This window comes from Mastacembelus armatus, chromosome 17, assembly GCF_900324485.2.
Source record: "Mastacembelus armatus chromosome 17, fMasArm1.2, whole genome shotgun sequence".
In the NCBI taxonomy this organism is placed as follows: Eukaryota; Metazoa; Chordata; class Actinopteri; order Synbranchiformes; family Mastacembelidae; genus Mastacembelus; species Mastacembelus armatus.
In genome coordinates this window covers 9,495,924-9,516,664 of record NC_046649.1, presented here as the reverse complement: position 1 = coordinate 9,516,664, position 20,741 = coordinate 9,495,924, and the positions used below count along the sequence as shown (strand labels likewise).

General features: G+C 39.6%; 1 protein-coding gene across 5 annotated transcripts; it reads right to left on the bottom strand.

Moving 5' to 3' along the window:
• Positions 1–2,373: 2,373 nt before the first annotated feature.
• tbl1xr1b (TBL1X/Y related 1b) lies at positions 2,374–20,642 on the bottom strand. 5 transcript variants are annotated; one of them, XM_026313316.2, is made up of 16 exons: positions 20,380–20,642; positions 17,940–18,006; positions 15,924–16,027; positions 15,619–15,764; positions 15,238–15,454; positions 14,391–14,523; positions 12,924–13,065; positions 12,488–12,551; positions 12,286–12,383; positions 10,823–10,883; positions 10,251–10,372; positions 9,300–9,374; positions 9,053–9,180; positions 8,164–8,329; positions 7,910–8,011; positions 2,374–4,179 (listed from the first exon to the last, which is right to left on the bottom strand). In XM_026313316.2, exons 3-16 carry the CDS (start codon positions 15,979–15,981, stop codon positions 4,153–4,155), a joined length of 1,539 nt encoding a protein of 512 aa, XP_026169101.1. In that variant the 5' UTR covers positions 15,982–16,027; positions 17,940–18,006; positions 20,380–20,642; the 3' UTR covers positions 2,374–4,152. The 5 variants fall into 5 exon arrangements, with proteins under 5 accessions (XP_026169101.1, XP_026169100.1, XP_026169103.1 ...); XM_026313315.2 differs by having other exon boundaries at positions 20,384–20,642; XM_026313318.1 differs by lacking the exon at positions 20,380–20,642 and adding an exon at positions 19,396–19,657.
• Between the last annotated feature and the right edge of the window lie 99 nt (positions 20,643–20,741).

Genomic DNA, 20,741 nt, shown 5'->3' with positions numbered 1-20,741 from the left:
TACAATGCAACTGACATATTAATCTATATTCCTTTTAGACGCCACAAATTGGACACAGTTTATGAAAGCCATTTTGTGGTTATAGATTTATATTTGTATATTTTACATTTGCCCTGTCTTAAAGCTATTACCCTGACAACGCCTTGCTTTTTCAAATTAAGTGCTGGTCTGTCCATTTGTGCAAAGAGCCATAAGCAGCTGAAAGCAACAACTGCTTATGCAGTAGATGCATGTCTGCATTTCTTCATGTGTGTCCACTGCTCTCTTATGGACCCATGTACACTAGAAAACACGATGGCACCTTCCTGATTCCTGGCTCTTTTTGCAGAATCTAGAGTTTATAACAATAATAATAATTATTGCCTATTTTTACACTAGACTTATATGTTAGACTATATGCTGTTCTATTTGCTTCATATCAACAAAGGTTTTGATAAAACATTAGGACTTTTAATAAAAATGTCATTTTTCATATGCTGCACTGCAGGATTCACATGTTCATCCCACATAGTACATTATAATGTTCAGTTGGAGATACCAAATCAACTAGTTAGGCTACTTTCTGATTTGGTGTAACTTTACGAGACTGAAACAAAGTCTTGTTTTTCCAGAAAAGCGTTAAAATTAGGAGATGAGGAAGAAAACAATTTCCTGGCATTGTCAAGGTAAAACTACAGGTCGCATATTCCTGTCACGAGAACTTCTAACTTTACGAGGAAATTTATGGTTTATGGGGCCAACCACCCTGCATGTCACCATGACAGGGACATTTACCCTGAATTGCTTACCAGAAGTGGTAGTTACTTGTTTGTCTGAGCAATAAACACACAGTATAACAGCCAAATTTATGAAAATGAAACTTGTCAAAAAAGCTTTCTGTATGACATGGGGTTTCTTGCAGGAACTACTGTTCTGCAAAAATAAGTAAAAGAAAATTAAAGTTAGGTTAGGTTAGGTTTACAAGTCTGGCATTTTAAAACGATTTCTCTAGACTTTGGCTTTAGAGAACAAAATGAATTCCTATGTAGTGAATTTTAGTTTTTAAGAAAGAAACATGAAAACTTAGCTGATATTTAGCCCGTAGAGAGAAACAGTAGACAGAATTCCAATGAAATAACCAAATCAGTCTAAATCTAATGACATTCATTATTCAATGGCATTCATCAAAGTCAGCATGTTGGCAGTATCCTTACAGCTTGCACAGCTGTAAACTCTTGCTTTACATTTAGGTTTTTGCATATTCTGCACATCTGCTGTACACTGACTATTACATGTTAACCTTTTACATGCATTGCAAAAAGTAACAAAGTGACATTTGCTAGTAGGAGTTATACATACAAATTTTAAGAGTATTTATATTTGTAAGTTGTAGTAAAAGTACCACTTCAACTTTTATTTACAAGTACAACTTATGTTGTCTTACAATATTTCTGATGGTTTATATAATCTAGATATCTGAAATTTGTTTATTCATTATTTATATTATATATAGTTTTAACCATAACATTTTATCCATAACAAAAATAATTGTTAGCAGCTAACCCAACAATAAAAAAACTTGCTGTCTTGGCTTGGTTAGAGCACAGGATATATATATATATATATATATAAATAAAATATAAACTTCCTTTGCAACAGGAAAAAAAGTTTAAACACATACAGGCAAATGCTTCAACAAAGAAACACTGTGAACAATTAAAAGCAAACAATTTTTATCAAAATAGATTTTATTCTAGACCTTGAGATCTGAGTCAGATCAGGAAAGCTGCAGACCGCAACCATGTGAGTGAGAGAGAAAGAGAGTACAACGTAGGTGCGGGCAAAGACAACACAAAAAAAACCTGCAAATTTGTATTTACATGTTCTATGTTATAATACATCAACAATAACATCCAGATTTTATGCATTTTTTTTGTTCATTTTGAATATGTAGCTACAAATAAATCAGAATTACAAAAGTTTTGAGAAGTACAAATCAAGGGCTCTCCAACATAGCAAAGATAGAATTGACATTAGTACTTTCAATAGGAAAAAACAAAAAAACAGCACACACTTAAATGCAGTGTAAAAAGCTTATCAGCTAAAAAACCATTATAAAATACCATTCTACTGTCATAGACATCATTGAGATAGTGTCTTTGTGGTACACTGCTGCTGTATTAAAGCAAACTCCAAAATAGTTGAAAACTGAAATTTTTTTTTTTAAACAACATTACGAACAGAACCTCTGAAATGTTAGACGATGTGTGTGTGTCTGTCTGTGTATGTATATTAGTTGTTGGTTATGGCTATGAGACCTGAAATACCACAGCGGTGGTTTGGTTTATCTTCATGTAAGACAAGACACTACTGACCCCCTTTTTTCCTGGAACACTTCACACTTTCTGCAAAAACTTGCATTCATGTTTAGATGCATCAATGGTAACACACAACTTCCTATTTCTCAATTTTTAGCATAAAGTGCAGAATAAACAAGGCTAAAAGGCCCTTCATAGGCAGTTCTTTTATTTTGCTATGACTGTTAAATGGTATTTTATAAAAAAAAAAAACAAAAACAAAAAAAACACCACTCCTCATGTTCACAACTCCTAGTGATACGCAATAACATCACAAGCATTTTCAAACCTTAAAATCCATCCTTACCATGAGTGGCATACATAAGAATGCCTTGGGATGTGCATGTCCGTTCAGAGCCAGTCTCCAGGGTGTGTGTGTGTGTGTTAATGCTGGGCAATGACTGCCTGACAACCACAAAACACAGCAGGGACTGTACTGTCCCTCGGGCATGAATGCTGCAGGTCAGTTTTAAGATTTAAGCGGACTCAAAGCTCCTCAGTGTTACAAACAGGTGCTATCAATTTGCTGTTTCAGTTGTGACGTGAGTGAATATCGAGTCATGTCTAAGAAGGTATGATCAAAGACCCTGTGCCTGCCAAGGAAGTGACGCTCCAGAAATGTTTACCAGGCAGGGGAAGCAAGACGCAATTATACCAACATATTATTGTTCAATGGACAGCATCAAGCCATTAACTGAGGAAACAAGCATAATTATGACGCTTAATTGTTTGCATCAGATGGATGCGAGCAGTTATGGGCCTATTTTCCTGTATCTCTCTCTCTCTCTTTTCCCACAGATCCCAGAAGCGCACCAGTGCTGGGAAGCAAGCAATTACTGTTCCACGTTACCTCACTACTGATGAAAAAACACAGCCATGTTCTTGTAAGCTTAGGACACAGATCCAGAATGAGCTTGGCTTCAATGATAAAAACCTGAGGCTGGCTGCACCTTAACAGCACTGATGTCTTTCTAGCCAGCACATGGTTAGAACATGAGATCAAGATTGTGTCCAACAGCTACACAGATTATCTTACAGCGTAGAGCTTCTGAGTTCTTTAGAGCTCCATATTAACCTGATGAACTGTGAACACCTGAAAAACATTTCTGAGGATAAAAGCTGCAAAACAAAGAACAGGTCACCCTTAGATTAACTGCTATATTGTTGGTTAAAATGGCAAAATGGAGCGAACCTACTGGATAAAAATACAGTTGATAAAAGTATAAACCATTTCTTCTGCTGAATTACACATCAAAATTTTTGAACCTTGTATAGTCCTAAGAAACAGATGAATGGATGTCTGAATGAACAGCTCTGAACACTCACTGTAAAAGTCAAACTCTCAACACCCCTCTCTTCTCTCCCACCCCACATGTAATATAAAACCTCAGTAAAGTCCAAATTCAAAACAACAATGTCCACAGGACATCAAATGCCGACATATGCAATATGCACACACCAACAGAGAACAAAAAACTTTAGAAGTCTGGTACAAAGGATAAAAAGAGAAAAGCAAGAAGAATCCTGGTGTTTTGGTTTGTGTGTGATGGGTCCAACAATGTGTAATGAGTGATAACAAAGAAGTGTTTCTTCCTGCAAGTCTGTGAGAGCAACACAAACGTCCTTACAGACCTGATGTATGTCTGACGCATGTGCATAAGAACTGTATGAAGCGAAGGGGGGGAGTGCTCCATTTGGCTGTAATCTCGGGCCATGGCATCTGATGGGACTACAGCAGTGTGGCGGACAGGCGGACAAGTCAGTCATTTGGCTATGTACACATTCGTAGTCGGCCCACGGCTCCCCCACATGAGTGTCATTTCCTTAGGTCTAACACACAAACCTAAAAAACAGGAAGCAGAAATACAGTATTGTTCAAAATAATAGCAGCACAATGTGACTAACCAGAATAATCCAGGTTTTTAGTAGATTTTTTATTGCTACATGGCAAACAAGTTACCAGTAGGTGCAGTAGATTCTCAGAAAACAAACAAGACCCAGCATTCATGATATGCACGCTCTTAAGGATGTGCAACTAGTTGAAAGGGGTGTGTTCAAAAAAATAGCAGTGTCTGCCGTTGACTGTACAAACTCAAAACTATTTTGTACAAAAGTTTTTGTTTCTAGGATTTAGCAATCCTGTGAATCACTAAACTGATATTTAGTTGTATGACCAGAGTTCACATCTGTGTGGCATGGAGTCAACCAACTTGTGGCACCTTTCAGCTGTTATTCCACTCCATGATTCTTTAACAACATTCCACAATTCATTTACATTTCTTGGTTTTGCTTCAGAAACAGCATTTTTGATATCACCCCACAAGTTCTCGATTGGATTAAGGTCCGGGAATTGGGCTGGCCGCTCCATAACATTAATTTTGTTGGTTTGGAACCAAGACTTTGCTCGTTTACTAGTGTGTTTGGGGTCATTGTCTTGTTGAAACAACCATTTCAAGGGCATGTCCTCTTCAGCATAAGGCAACATGACCTCTTCAAGTATTTTGACATATGCAAACTGATCCATGATCCCTGGTATGCGATAAATAGGCCCAACACCATAGTAGGAGAAACATGCCCATATCACGATGCTTGCACCACCATGCTTCACTGTCTTCACTGTGTACTGTGGCTTGAATTCAGAGTTTGGGGGTCGTCTCACAAACTGTCTATGGCCCTTGGACCCAAAAAGAACAATTTTACTCTCATCAGTCCACACAATGTTCCTCCATTTCTCTTTAGGCCAGTTGATGTGTTCTTTGGCAAATTGTAACCTCTTCTGCACATGCCTTTTTTTAACAGAGAGACTTTGCGGAGGATTCTTGAAAATAGATTAGCTTCACACAGACGTCTTCTAACTGTCACAGTACTTACAGGTAACTCCAGACTGTCTTTGATTGTCCTGGAGCTGATCATTGGCTGAGCCTTTGTCATTCTGGTTATTCTTCGATCCATTTTGATGGTTGTCTTCCGTTTTCTTCCACGTCTCTCTGGTTTTGCCCTCCATTTTAAGGCACTAGAGATCATTTTAGCTGAACAGCCTATAATGTTTTGCACCTCTTTATAGGTTTTCCCCTCTCCAATCAACTTTTTAATCAAAGTACGCTGTTCTTCTGAACAATGTCTTGAACGACCCATTTTCCTCAGGCTTTCAAATGCATGTTCAACAAGTTCTGGCTTCATCCATAAATAGGGGCCACCTGATTCACACCTGTTTTTTCACAAAATTGATGACCTCACTGATTGAATGCCACACTGCTATTTTTTTGAACACACCCATTTCAACTCATTGCCCAGTTGCACAGCTTTAAGAGCGTGCATATCATGAATGCTGGGTCTTGTTTCTTTTCTGAGAATCTACTGCACCTACTGGTAACTTGTTTGCCATGTAGCAATAAAAAATTATACTAAAAACCTGGAGTATTCTGGTTAGTCACATTGTGCTGCTATTATTTTGAACAATACTGTATGAAACTATCTCTTGGTTACAAGGGTTTCAGTTTTGGCAGAGAAAAATACTTCATCTCTCTAAAATAACCTGTGATTTTAGTCCATTTTACACAAAACATCCTGGTTTTGTTGTGCGCATTGAGTGTGAGTCACATATGAATTTCAACCACAATTTAAGCTGAGATGAAAATCTGATTTTGTAAAATGCCTTCATGTGGACCAGGTGAAAGTCTCGTTTCTATGGTTCTGTGTAGCTTTTGTGTGAACGACAGCCAGGACATTTCCTGAGCCAAATCCACAAAGAGCCATCTTGTGGGCAAAGTGTTCTGACAAATCCAAGCAGAAAAGACTGTGGAGGCTCATACTTTATTCTGTGACTTGCTTGGATTTGAACAATTGTGTAATACAGCAGTTTAAAATGTGAGTGTGAGAACTAACAGCCATGATCCACAGTGTTAGCCTTTTTTTTGGTATTTTGCAGAAACTCCACCAGCAGTGATTTTGTGGCTCACTACCACACAGAACACACAGTTTCATTCATTTTTCATTTCTCCAGCTGTCACATTGGCTGAAAAGCATCAGTGAGCTGAGATTTTCAGGTCTTAACAAATTTTCAATGGGACCCAAGACAAGATTTTAAACCAGCTTACAGGGATTTCTTAGAACTGAAGATTAAAAGGTAGCAAGACAGTGAGCAAGTTTAATTATCAGCATTAATACTCAGGTGAAATTTAGGTGAATGTCTGATACAGGTCTTAGTGATCACCACCTCACCGATTGTCCACACTGACACTGAACGTTTCTGCTCAGCATTGAGAGACAAACTGCACATTTTCCATTCTGTGCAAACACTCACTCCAAATTTCATCTTAGCTAATTGCAATGCAACATGAAGTGTTACACTTTACATTTTCAAAATTCTCAAACTCTGTTCAGTCCAACTGACTGTTCAGTCCCCACAACCACACTGCCTCCATTAGTCATCACTCATGTTACTGCACATCGGCACGTCTTTACAGCTTAGGGCTGAATGATACATACGTCTTATCATGATCATTTTTATATGATATAAAACAAAGCACTAATTCAGTCAAACTTAAAGGGACATGTAAAGATTTTCTTCTAAAACTGAATATGCCAAACATAGTACCTTATACAACTATATTTCAAATTAAATTAATCTGGATTCTGAACAGTCAAAAACCTTAAGTGTTACAGGAGAACACACTAAGTTTAGTGAACTCCAAATATTTTAAATCTCCAACTAAAATATTAAAGCTTTCATGTTTTACTCAAGAACAGAAACTAAATTCTTTGGTTACTTCCAACTAAATAAACAAGATCTGTTAGTGTGCAGCAAGTGTCACTCCTGTTTTAAGGGACCACCAACACTTACTTTGGGCAGTGACTGTAAAGTCTTACATTTTATGTGCTCTAGAGGATGGCGCTGCTTTAGGTGGTAAAAAGTTTGTTTAACATTTTATATTCTCGTCAAATATACGCCTGTGTTTTGCAGTACATGCTACTCTGCTTCTTCGATTTTAAATATCTGAAATATCTCCACACTACTGAAGTCCTCAGACCCTTGCTCTCAACAATGCTCTCGTCTTTTGAGCCCTGGGCTGTGTCTGGGTGTTTTTATCGTTAACGTTGACACTCGAGTTGTCAGCATTTTCTGTTCTGTTCAACTTCTCTTTAATCAGGCCCCACTCGTGACCTACTGGCTTACACATCAACAGCAGCCCAAACATCAACGTGTGAGCTGCTGCTGGGTGCTCCTTCACACTCTGTAATATGGATGTTAACCTATCTTATATGCTCTATATCTCTTCTAGCCTTGACAGGTTCAGCATGGTGTTACTTTCATTATCACTGGCTGTTTGTGCAACCTGTGAAAATGTGGATAGAATAAGTTGTTAAAGCAAAGTTACGCCACAAGTGGGTGGTAAACGTACACATGTTATTGAAAACAAGGAAACACCACGTCCTCAGTCAAGAACTGAATCTATTAAATATATTGAACTGAATTATCTGCACCACAAAGTCCCAGTTGTAGCCAGAGGCCAGAGTGAACATAAGTGGCTGCTCATGAGTGTGACAAAGGCAGGTTCAGGCAGCAAACTCACCGATCCATCTGATGCACTGGCTCCTACTTTGTCCCCTGTAGCGTTCCAGCACACCTCAAAGATCCCCCCTGTCCCTCTGTAGCTGTGAACTAAAGCACCCGTCTGAAGAAAACACACGCACAAACACACAGATACACACACCATCTTCATACTGTGCATTCATGCCACATTTGTACAATGATAACAGGTGCTGTTTATTAGTGTATGTGTGTGTTTCTGTGTTTGAAGGGGGGTGGCTAACTATTAGCTCATACCTGAGTGTTCCAGATGTGGACGCACTTGTCGAAAGAGCCACTGGCAAGGTGCCTACCATCAGGGCTGAAGGCCACACTGTAGACGGGCTCCTGGTGGCGGGTCAGTGTGTGTATACACACCCCACGCTCCACATCCCACAGACGCACCGTTGAGTCAAAAGATGCACTGGAGAGAAGGAAAGACAGAGACAAGCAAAGTTACATGTTACAAAACAAAAGCTGCATGAAAATGAGCTGCGTGTACCACTGGGATAAACCACACTATGTCAACTGTTAATGAACTGAAACAACCTACATTATTAAAAAACGGGGATAAAAATTATATACAGATACAACTTTGTGCATCAACTAATGTGTATCCCAGTTCTGAGGCAATACCCTTATAAACAACCAAAAACAACACTAAATAAAAATATGAAATCCAAGAGAGACAATACACAAATTCAGATGTACAATTCTTTGAATGCCAAAATAGCACAGCTCTATTGACATGAATGATAAAAAATTATTTTCCAATAATACAACATAGATGCCATTGGCAGTTTCACACAAGCACCTATAGTCTTGAAGGCCCTTCTGATCTGTTTGACCCTGTTATTTCCTCAGAGTCACTTTAGTCACTGTGGTATGCCTCGAAAGTGCATCTGGAATTCAGACAGGCTGAGTAACAATCCTGAGGTCAGCGTCATATTTCACTCCTCAGCTTTTATCAAAGAATGTGGCTGCTACCTTTGTAATGCCTAATTAAGCACAGATCATCTTCCTCTCTGGTATTCACAAAGATCATCAAAGTATCTTGATGACATACTCTCGTGGAACAGCAAATGACATGAGAAGATGAAACCTACTGAATCTAAAGCCAGTGTTCAGGTCACAGTCGTACTCTTACCTGGCCAGCATGAGGTTGGCGCTGGGGTTGTTGGTCCCAGGACCTGTGGGGCTCCACTTGATGGTATAGATTTCTTTACTGTGGGCCTGGAGGTCATGGACACACGAGTCCTGTTTCATACTCCAGATCTATGCAATGGTGAGAGAGGGAATCAAGAAAAAACTTTCAACACTTGGATAAGGTCCACTGTGTGCTTTTCTTGGCCATAAGGTGATGTTCACCACGTTTGTATGTTGTGTGCACTAACCTTGAGTGTCATGTCATCAGAGCAGGAGGCCAGCAGACTGCCAGTGGGATCCCACTTGATGGCATTCACTTCATTCTACAGTAAGATGGGAAGTAGAAATAACACACAAATCAACAAATATGACGGGTGAACAAACAGCAGTTTAGAAATTTTACAGTTACTCTCATACATGAGGTCTCAGTGTATCACAGTAACTTATAAAATATTTCGTCATTTGTCACAGCAGCTAGGGCCGTTTTAGCAGATAGGAAGTGGTAGGGCTGTGCAATTAATCAAATTTTGATTTTTATTTCCATTTCCGGTCTCAACAATCACAAAAACTATGTAATTGAGAAAATAACGATTATTCAGTTTTCAAGTTATTTTGGCCTGCGCATGTGCACTTTCGCCCCTCCAGAAGCCCAAACTCTCTCAGGTATCTGGAGGAATTTAAAAATCAGCGCGAGTGAAGATGGCGGAATGAGAGTAGCCACAGAAGTCTTTGGTCAAAGAAAGAGGTAGAAGCAATTCTGTTGTTTGGGAACAGTTTGGATTAGAAGAAGTGGACGAGGATCAAAAGCATATTACTATTATTATTACTATATGTGCAAGATTTGGTACACGGTGGTGTTGCCACTGCTTGCTAACACCACAAATCTTTTTAAACATCTAAAATTTAAACACAGACCGACATCTGACCAACTAAGGAACAGAAAGAACAATGAGCAACCCCCACAACATCCTTCACTACACAGTCCTCAATTAAAGACACACTTCAGTGCAATGCTGAGGAGTACAATTGAACATCCCTAGGAAGTGGTTAGGGTTGTTCTTAATGTGTTAAAACTGTGACTAGAAATAATACTGATTCAGAGCCACCCCTTATATCATCTAACAGGAATGCGTTTGGCTTGTGGATAGCTTCTCATGTCCCTCCCTGTGAGAAAACAGTGCAGAAGAGTCGTGTCTCACCGTGTGTCCCTGGAAGGTCTTGACAGGTCTGTCCTGACCCAGCTTACACACATGGATGCACATGTCTGTGCTGCAAGAGGCAAAGGTGTTGTTGCTCTGCCAGTCTACGTCCAAAGCAGGTGCTGTAGGGACGCAGACATAGAGCTTTAGGCTGCTACAACAATGAGATATACAGACTGAACAGGAGGAGAAGAGTAATATGAACATGATGGTTTGGTTATGGATGTCTTACTGTGACACAGGATCTGAAGAACAACTATAACAATACCGAAAGTGCAGATGGCAGTTTAAAAACAAAAACATACTCTGCAGATTCATTTAAAAGGTCCAAAATAACACTCCAGCAAACTAAACAATGTCACACTGGAATCCAAAATATGTAAACAAAATTACTTGGATTGATTATGTCAGTCAGAGGTATTAGTCACAATGGGTGGAAAGATTTGATAACAGAAATGGAATTTATTATGAGTATGGTCTCACCCCACTTCAATAAAAGGTAACATCTGTCTAAAAACAGACTCTCACATGAAACGTCATGTGGAATGATCCAGGTGACTCCTGTCACTCACCTGAATGGAAAGGAAATTGTTGCTTCGCCTCTCCCGTGTGTGCGTCCCAAATAATTGTGGTCTGTGTGAACGAGATATTCATTATTTAGACTTAACCAATATTGTTTAATCAATACAAATGTCAGATAAAACGTAGAAAAATGTGCTTTATCTTCTTTTAAATGTGCTGCACATCACATTCAGTTGACCTGAATAATATGCAGGGAACAGGGAAGCTGATATATCACACAAACCTGAGGCCTTTTTATATCTGCACGGCAACAGCTCATTGTTATTAATATGCATGCTGAAGGTGAGACTGTGCCTTGTTGTTACATGTAACCACACTAGATGGCAATGTTGAACAGTGTCCATTAAAGGTGATTTTGTGACTGTATGAAAACATCTGATGAGAAAGAATGCACCTCACTCATCTGCCAGTCCTTCACATTTCCGAGGTTTAAGCAGACTGACATGTAGGTACATACTAAGGATAGTATCTGCACAGGCCACAAACCTTTCCCCTTTCCATACTATTGGTCCATTGTTTTGTCACACCAATAAAGACATTTGATTTATAGGGGAAGAGATACGTAACAAAATTTCTCATTTCAGAAGCTGGAACAAGTTGATGTTTTACATTTCCATTTGAAAAGTCAGCGACAAAATCGATGATCTAAACACTCAGCTACAACTGACTACTTATCTGTTTCAGCACTCAAAGCAACTGAAGATCCTCAAATAACTTTTGTCTGTCTTTCCAAAAAACCACTAGACCCACTGGACCATTATCATTTCTCTAACAATAAAAACAGGTAATTGTGCCACAGCAGAAACAAACAAACAAAAAAACATTACATTAATGGGCACTCCAACCAACCAGCACATTAAACCATCACACATTTTCGAACAGTTTCAACCCTCCTATCAAACTGGGAATTTCTCACAGTAAGTCAGTTTCCATCCAGATATAGTACAAATCTCAACTGAATTTTTAGTAAAACAGGAAAAACACATGAATGTCTGTTTCCATCCACTACAGATGTGCACATATTAGGAGTTGGTTTGTCAACATAAAAAAACTGGTGATGCTAATTTTCCAGTTGGGTATGTTTGAAACCATTGCAGCAGAAAAGCATGACACATGACTTCATTAAAAGAGTACTAGTAAAAAATGTCATAAACAAGCAAGCATAAAAATTGTTCAGCAATATTTCAGGTTTTTTTCCTGCATTTCCACTCTGGGTTTTTTTTTTAAATGTAGAACTTGAAAATACATATGTGAATTGGTGGATGAACCCGTAACCCGTGTTATGTCCAGCCTCGAAGTCTTTAGCTTAAAAACATACATTAAGACAGAAAAGAAATTATTTCAGACGGCCTGAGTGTGATCACTCTGACAGAAGGAATATGTCTGCATTTTTTGTGAGAGCTGCAATGGCTATCCAACTGTAAAATCCAAAGCAAGTATGGATGAGCCTTACCTTGTCTACACCAGCACTGAGGATGAAGTTTCCTTTCTTATTCCACTTGAGTGCAAATATAGGACCCTTATGCTGACCCAAAGTACTGGCCAGGTTGCCTGGAAATATAATAAGCACAAGACAACTTAAATAGAGAGGAAAAACATTTCACCATCCATGCATCCTTGCAAAGCTAGGATGGCGTACATGCCAACAGCCTTACCGTCTTTTGTCCATATTCTAGCAAAACCATCGTATGAGCCTGTTGCTAGCAATGTTCCCTCACTCTGAAAGAAAGACAGAGAGGACCCTCATTACTTCACAGTCTGCTGCATGACATCTTTATCAGTTTCATTTGCAAATTTTGCTGCTGTGAAACTTGTACTACACTGTTTGCAGCTGCGCAGCATAAAAGGCCATATCCCCAGTGGGACTGACACATCCCCATATCTGGTTGGAAGGAATACCTTTTAGCAGAAGTAGTGGTCTCTCACACACACACACACGCACACACCACTGGATTACTAAAAACTGCACTCAGTGGGACAGAAAACACAATCATACTGTTCAACCACACACATGCACACGCGCACACTCTCTCTCTCTCACATACACACACACACACACACACACACACACACACACACACACAGACTTACATTCCAGTCTAGTGAGGTGACGTCTTTGTTGCTGGGTACGTCCTGGCCTCCTTCCCGTATGCAGTGCCTCAGAACTAGCTGGGTGGATCCCCCAGTACTGTTCTCACTCAGGTTCCAGATCCGCGCTGTTGAGTCCCCAGATCTGTTCAGGTAAACACACACACAGTCGGGTTTTTTGAGAAATTTTATTGAACATGAATCTTTTTAAAACTCTAACAAAGCAGTTCGCATCATCTGTTAGAAAAGAGACAAATTTTTCCAGCATAAAGTCGAGCAAAATATCTGAAAGATGGCCAGTCATGATAATCCTTGACTTTATTTCTTATTTCCAATTATTCCCACTTTCCAAGGTATACATGCTCTGTAAATGACATTAATGTTATACAACTGTTAACTGTTACTGTTTTACACTCGGGCAAAGTCTATCCTGGCAAAGGTGTCTAGGGGCAATGATGTTGTCACACTATACCCATTCCTCACCCTTTAACAACTTATTTCAGAATTTTATAATTTGTAGTCCACAGCATCAAATGCTGGTGCATCTTGTCCAATCACATGTATTTAACTTCCATCTGTCCAACTGCCCAGCAATTAAGGGATCCTCCATGAGCCATGTTGACAAACACACTAGGAAGTACAAGTTGGAGAGGTAAGCATGTGAAGTCATCAGAGGAGATGGCTGATTAGGCCGAGCCACAAAACATGCATTTTGAATAAATCCTCTCATTGAATCAACTAAGGAGTGCATAGCATTAAAACACAATCCAACTCTTGAGGCCATCTGCCTCATTTTGTGAAAGCCAAAAGAAAAAAGGTGTGCAGGCTGCTAAAAATGGCAACACTGCAACAAAGCTCTTGGTTTGAAATGAGGCACTTCAAGCCCACCAACAACTTACCAAAATTGTCTACTCAAATCCAAGACTGCACTCTAAGATCGCTCCTCTAAGTCAATTAATGTACCACAGTAGTGGTTAGCTTGAGTAATAACTATTCAGTAAACACGTTCTTCTTTACGAAAAGAAGAAGAAAAAACTTTTATAAGATGTTACTGGTGAATCCATCATAGTTCAAGCATCACAGTAATATTCAGAAATATGCTTTGCTCTTTAATAAACTATTCTGCATTCATGTGGATAGAGAAAATGGCACAGGCAAAACAGTGAATGTACTATAAGAACCAAAGCGTTTGTTTTTAATTTACTTATAGTCTGTTCAGGCAACCCAACCCACTCTTGGCCATAAACAGGACCAGAGAGACCAATTTAGAACAGCTGCTGCTGTGGATTTTCAAAGCATTATGGCTTAAGGCTGTCGTTAAATACACATTTGTATTTAATATAAAAATGTTATGATAATGTGACTAACACGTATTAAATTAACTAAATCATCGCTTGTCCCCTATTAAGAGTGACACTCTTCCATGATTCTGACATGCCATGAGCACAGAAGAAAGAAAGGGATACTGACCCAGAAGCCAGGAGATCATTCACTGGGTTCCAGGCACAGATAAAAACTTCGGATTCGTGGCCCCTGAGGACCATGGCTTTACTCTGGGGGATCTCCACGTCCCTGTCCACCTCCATCATCTCTGAGTGGTGATCTGCAGAAAGGAATGGGAAGCACAAACAGCTTTTAAATAAAATAATAATAACTGTATGTATAAGCTACTGTCCTGACTTGTATTAATGGAAGGACAATGCAACTGCAATTTCGGGGGGTAATGTAATATATACAAAATGTCATGAATCACTGCTTCCAGAGAAGTTACTTTTAAATGAATACAGTGTGTTTCCCCACACAAAGCCTTTGTCAGGGTGGACCAGCAAAACATAACAACCAAACGCGATCCATTAGAACAATAGTTGAGATTCTATGTGAAGTCTGACATCATCGAATTTCTTATGAACCTCCAGACTAGTCCAACATTCGTCATCGTCTGCTCTGTTTAATTCAAACAGAAAAGTGACACCAGTGTTTCCTGAGTCAAGTAAATGGTGTTGCACTAAATGAAGACAAGCCTGAGCAGCTGCTCAATTAAAGAGCAGGCTGTGCTGTTGTTGAATAGTCAAGAGTGTTTGTACCAAACCACAGCTTGACCAAAGGTAGGCACAAACTAAATGCTATCAAGACAACAGTATGTCAGACTCTGTAAACTGATTCTGAAACTTGGTGTGCCACTTATTAAACATGCTGAGAAAAGGAGGAGGTCGAGGCCTTTAGCCTAAACATAATATCCTGCTTTGGCATTGTGGTCAGCCATTTTTAGTCTTAACATAAGAAAAGAGAGATGTTTGTTTGTAACCATAAAGCTTACTGGCTAAGGCATGGGAGCCGTTTTCCTCCCCATTGGCAGCACCCTCTCCATTCTTAGTGCTTCCCTGGGGTCCTGTGTTGCTGCCACTGCCTGCTGCTGCCTGCTGTTGGGCCAGCTTGTCCCTGTAGGCCTGCTGTCGGGTCTGGACTACATCTGGCATCACAGCATCAATCAGAGACAGTGACTCGATTGGTCGCCCATCAAATAAGGTCCCATCCTAAACAGAAAACAGGCACTTAATACAGGCAGATTTTTTTTCATATACACAGACTGATTGTAGATCGCTAAAACAATAAAACAATTGTCAAAATACACCTCTTCTGGCCAGAATATCATAAGGTTACACTTATAAGTAGCTGAGGTATTAAGATGGAGCCTAACCTCATTGATGCTGACTTCAGCCTCCACATACTGCAGGCCCTTCTGGATGATGGAGATGAGGGCAGCAGGGGGCACCAGGGCTCCATTTATGTTGGACTGGCTGATGTGGCTCTCTATGCCAAAGGTGAATGCTGAGTGGGAAAAGCCTGGACGAAGTATGGACCATTTGTAAAGCAGGATGGAGGTGAAATTCAGTTGCAGAGAATCACAAGTAACTGTGCATAAAACATTTAAACAATTTTTTTTAAAATTAGAAAAATCAGTGTGATCAACAACAAAAAAAATTTTTTTTTAATCACCCTTACCGGACTCTTGCAGGTATCTATAAACCAGGAAATTGACCTCATCACTGCTTATGCTCATTTTGAGTCCTGGTGATTAAACCATTGGGTCAGCACAGGATTGGAGCCTGAAAATACAAAACACAGAGCAGCGAATCTTGTTTATTCAGAGGTGATGGCACTCCTCACCATACAAATGACCTAAAGGGGGTTGTAGTAGTATTTTCAAAGTATCTCCATCGCTCACATGCATTAACATCCTACAGAAAGAAAAATCTGACAAGACAGAAAAAGTAAAATGACATGGGGTGACAAAGCAGGTACGAAAAAGAGCTGTCAAACACACACTGAGGATGGTATTACAGTATGAGCTAACAAACTGCTACACACGATGAAAGCAGAGAAAAGGAAGAGGTTTAGAAATAAAAAAAACACCTTGCTTGACCTAGATTGTGCAAATTTCAAAATAGAGAAATACGCAAATGCAAATTGTGATATGTCAGTTGATGAATAAATATGTTTTGTTTCCCTCTACTTCTGGTAGCTGCTCCTGGATCTAGGCAGGGCACCAGTTTCCATTCATTAACTTACAACTGGAAATAATTACCGGCTGTCTTCATGAGGCAGACTGGGTATTTTGGACTAAAATGTCTGGAATAGATGGGTTTTAAACCTCAGCAGTAACAGATCCTACAGCGCTTGTGCCCGGCCTCCATATTTATTCATGCAGAACTCGGACTGTTTAAATGGAACTGTGGAAACAAACAAGAGGTCTGGACGAGGGACAGAACCTCTGCTGTTTCCATTATGCCAGCCTGCTGACAAAGTCAACATGTCTCCTGCCGCATCCAGAGGCTGACATCCAAGACCAACCGAGCCAAGAGGCCTGGAATCTAGTAGAAGCCCTTCAGCAATGCCTAACAAGGTGGTCAGAAAGTCCTGAGTGCTGGTGTTTCTCACGATGAAGCACAGCCACAACTTAACCAATGGTTTGAAAAAAAAAGAGGATATCTTTGAAAAAAAACTTCTGTTAAAGATAGCACCTACATAATATAACAATCTTCCAACATGGGAAACAGCATTATTTAAGCTAAATATGTTTTCCCCTATTACACTAGTACTGCACTCATGCTGTTTCAGCACACTGCAGTTTTCCATTCCTATTTTCTTTAAGGGTCAGTGTGGTTAAGGTGCACTATAAGTATGGTGATAGACTATTCTTGCTTTTCTGATGCTTGCCTGCTTTCAGAGGGTGCTGAAAAAATGTTATCACCATGTTGCAACTGACAGTGCAGCAATGAACATAAAGACTACTACAACAATAAACCTACTGGATTTTCACATTAAATTCCATTTCTCCAACTAATAAAAATGTGGAGTTTGGCCTGTCTCCTTTCGTGTAATCTGTAATTTTGGTTTATTATGCAATTTTATATAGTTCAGTAAATGTATAGTTGTATAATTTAGCTTTTGGTGGTTAAAGTTATGGTATTAGATGTTGAGCCTTGCGGAGTTGCTGGAGAAGCAAATCTGATGAGGCCTCTGATTCCTGGTAACCAACTGTACACTTAATGTGGTTTCTATGCCACACTTTGCTTTGCTCTCTCCCCAGTGGATCTTGCCTCAGCCTCATTTAAAAACCCCCATTAAAAGTGAACCTTCAACTAGCCCTATTGATTGGACTTTGACCTACAATGACCACCCAATACACAATACAATACCTCCAATGATGAAAGAGCACAATATAGGTGCTCTTTGAAAGCAGCTATGCGATTCATACAGATACTCTAAAAAAATAAATAAATTTTGACAAACTTTGGGTCAAAGCTACTGTTTACATATTTTCAAATATGTTTTATGAACATTTAGAATAGAGTTTTAAAAAAGGGTACTAAAACAATGGCCCACACTAACAAACTCTTGAGTGCTATACAAGGCAGCAGTAAAACTAATGTCAAAACAACTATAAATACCACCATTATCAATAGTCTTAATAGCTGTCTCCTGACTTCTGACACATTATAAAGTGAGATACACTACCATTGTTATCAAGATGTCTTCAGAGGCTCATCACAGCTCTGTTGTCCTCAGCAAGAACTCTAAATCCCTAGGAGAAAAAGAAAGAAAATTAAGGCACCTCCGACTCATGACTTGTATAGATAACATATAGATTTTGACAATTAATAAAGATTACACTGTTTTTGCAGCAGCACACAGCACAACATACATTTCTACACCAGCTCTACCCACTTATCCTAGGGTGCCTGAAGCGTATCCCAGCAAATATTGAGTGAGAAGCAGGGTGCGCCATGGACAGGTCAACAGTCTTTCACAAGGGCTGACAAGTAAACCCTTTCTGAACAGAGATCCCAGTATACTGTCTTTATGTAGACCCTTCGTTCTGACAGTTTTACTTATTTACACTAAATAAAACAAAGCTGACAGAATGTTATTTCTGTGCTCTTTTTAGACTGCATTGGCATCACAGTAGTAGAACTGTGACATTTAGCATGACGTCCAATGTGACATATAATACATGAGTTGGAAACACAAAGCACACAGATGCTGCTTTCAAAACAAAAGCAGGTAAACTGAGTATTGGTGTGCTTTCGCTAACCCATTTGTGACATAATTTGGACCGAAGCCTGTTATTAATAAGTTGTGTACAACATGTTAATAATTATGGTTGTTACACTATCACAGCATTTTGCTGTTACAACCGGTTGAGGTAGTGGAAATTTTCAATAAGATATTATATAAGACTTATGTCTTCTCTAGTTGTATACAGTTTATTCAAAAACAAAAACTCCTGATATGTTTTAATGCAATTGCAATGCAATGCAACTAATGAAAAGTGTCAAAGTGACTAGTAAAAAGCACACTATTTCTCTCTAAAAGGCTGTGGCATAGTAGTAAAATATAATAAGTGGCACAAAAAGCTAATGCTCAAGTAGAATACAAATAATTAAATTTCCTGGTTAAGTCAACACTTAAGGGCTTTGTTACTCGTCACCACTGCAGGCACAGAAGAACATGGAGTCCTGCAAAGAAAGGACTCTGCTAACAAGTGGGTTTGACTCTAGACAAAAATGTAAGTGACAAATTACCTTAATTTGAATGGAAATTTTAACAGTAGTGTGTCGACAGTGGGTGAAAAGGCAACTAGGGGAAAGTGTTATGATCAGAGGGGCGTGTCACAAAACAATGAGAAAAACTAGGTCAGCAAAGCAAGAATCCTAAACAGCCAGTGGTTATATTTGTGCGTGGTCTACTACGTAAATGCAGCAATTAAAGGGGAAGTATCCTTATGTATCATATAAATATCCTTATGTATTTTATAAATATCTTACATATCATACAAATATCCTTATGTATTGTCTAAATATCTTATGTATCATATAAAGATCCTGATGTATTGAATACAGAAAATGAAATGCAATTGTTGATTCAATTTATTAAAAGGAAGATTTTAGAAGTCTGTCATCTACAGTTTTACCAACATCTGATGTCTGGTACTGGATCCCCGGCTGGAGCCAAAGGTTGAGGTGTTTACAGTGTTGTATATATGGCTGCATTCACATGCTGTTTTGTCACTAGCTCAGAAGAAAACTCGTCTGTGTAACAGCTGGTACATCATCAGGTCAACATCTGCCGGTCCATAGCACAGCAAGCTGCTTACGGAAATACAGTGACACCCCCCCCCCCCCACACACACACACGCACGCGGGTGAATGGGCTGAGGAAACTACACTGTGCGGCTACTGACACGCTGTGGGTCGCCACCAGCGAATGACTCATACACTTTGCTCCACAACAAACCCAAATCAAATATTCCTTTTTCTTTTTGGGTAAAAGCTGAGAAAACACTGCGGCGATGCATGTTTTACGTGTGATTTGACTCGTTACTGTTTTACTGTAGCGCTCGGCTGACAACTGTCCACATGTCATGGGTCACTAAGTGGATGTAGGGGTTGTACAGGCGCTAGCATTAGAGGGAATTGTCTAATAAACAAAACAAAAAACGTAAACAACCATTACTTGGATATAGTAATTGACCTCAGTTTTTAGCATTAGCAGATTGATATTAAAAAACAATGTTTATCCGGTGCCAAGTCTGCACTGTCCTAGCGTTAGCTCGCCAGCTAACATGCGAGTTAACGTCAGTTTTGCCTCGGCGGCGGCCGTAGCCGTCACCGCACACGCCAGTCAGGCAAGGCGGTCTAAGATTTCGTTAATTTGAAGCAGGTTGCCAACACTTAACTACCGAATTGAAGCAGTCAATACTATTTGTGTTGACGTCGCATTTAACCCCTTTAAAAACACACGACTACAACGACGTTTGGTTAACTTCTATGAATAGCATTTCTCTCGAGTACAGTAGGATCGCCAGCCTATCATTGTAAACCTGCTAACAAGCTAGCTAGCTGGCTGGCTAACACTAGCATGCTGTGCTAGTGACAGTGTTGCTATAATCTCGTACCTACTTGGACAAAACCGCTCAATTGCCGGTATCTTCAGCAGCTCTTGTGTTCAGGTCAGACCATGGTATCATACACAAACATATCGTAATATCAGCTTTCTGCGGGTGATAATATTAAAGCTAAAGCTAAAGCCAGGCGGTAAGAAGCCAGCAACGGCTTCAGACAGTCGACACAGTGGGGTGACCCGGCATGCAGAAATGAGCTGCCTGTAAGTACTGTTATTTCACTAAAGCTCAGTACAACATGTGCAGTCTGCTCCCCCTAACAAGGCGAGGGGGTGTCTTCACTGAGGGCAGCAGCTCACAGATCCTTATCTGTCAACACTTCATTGGTTACGTCAGCCAAGCGGAACTACTATATA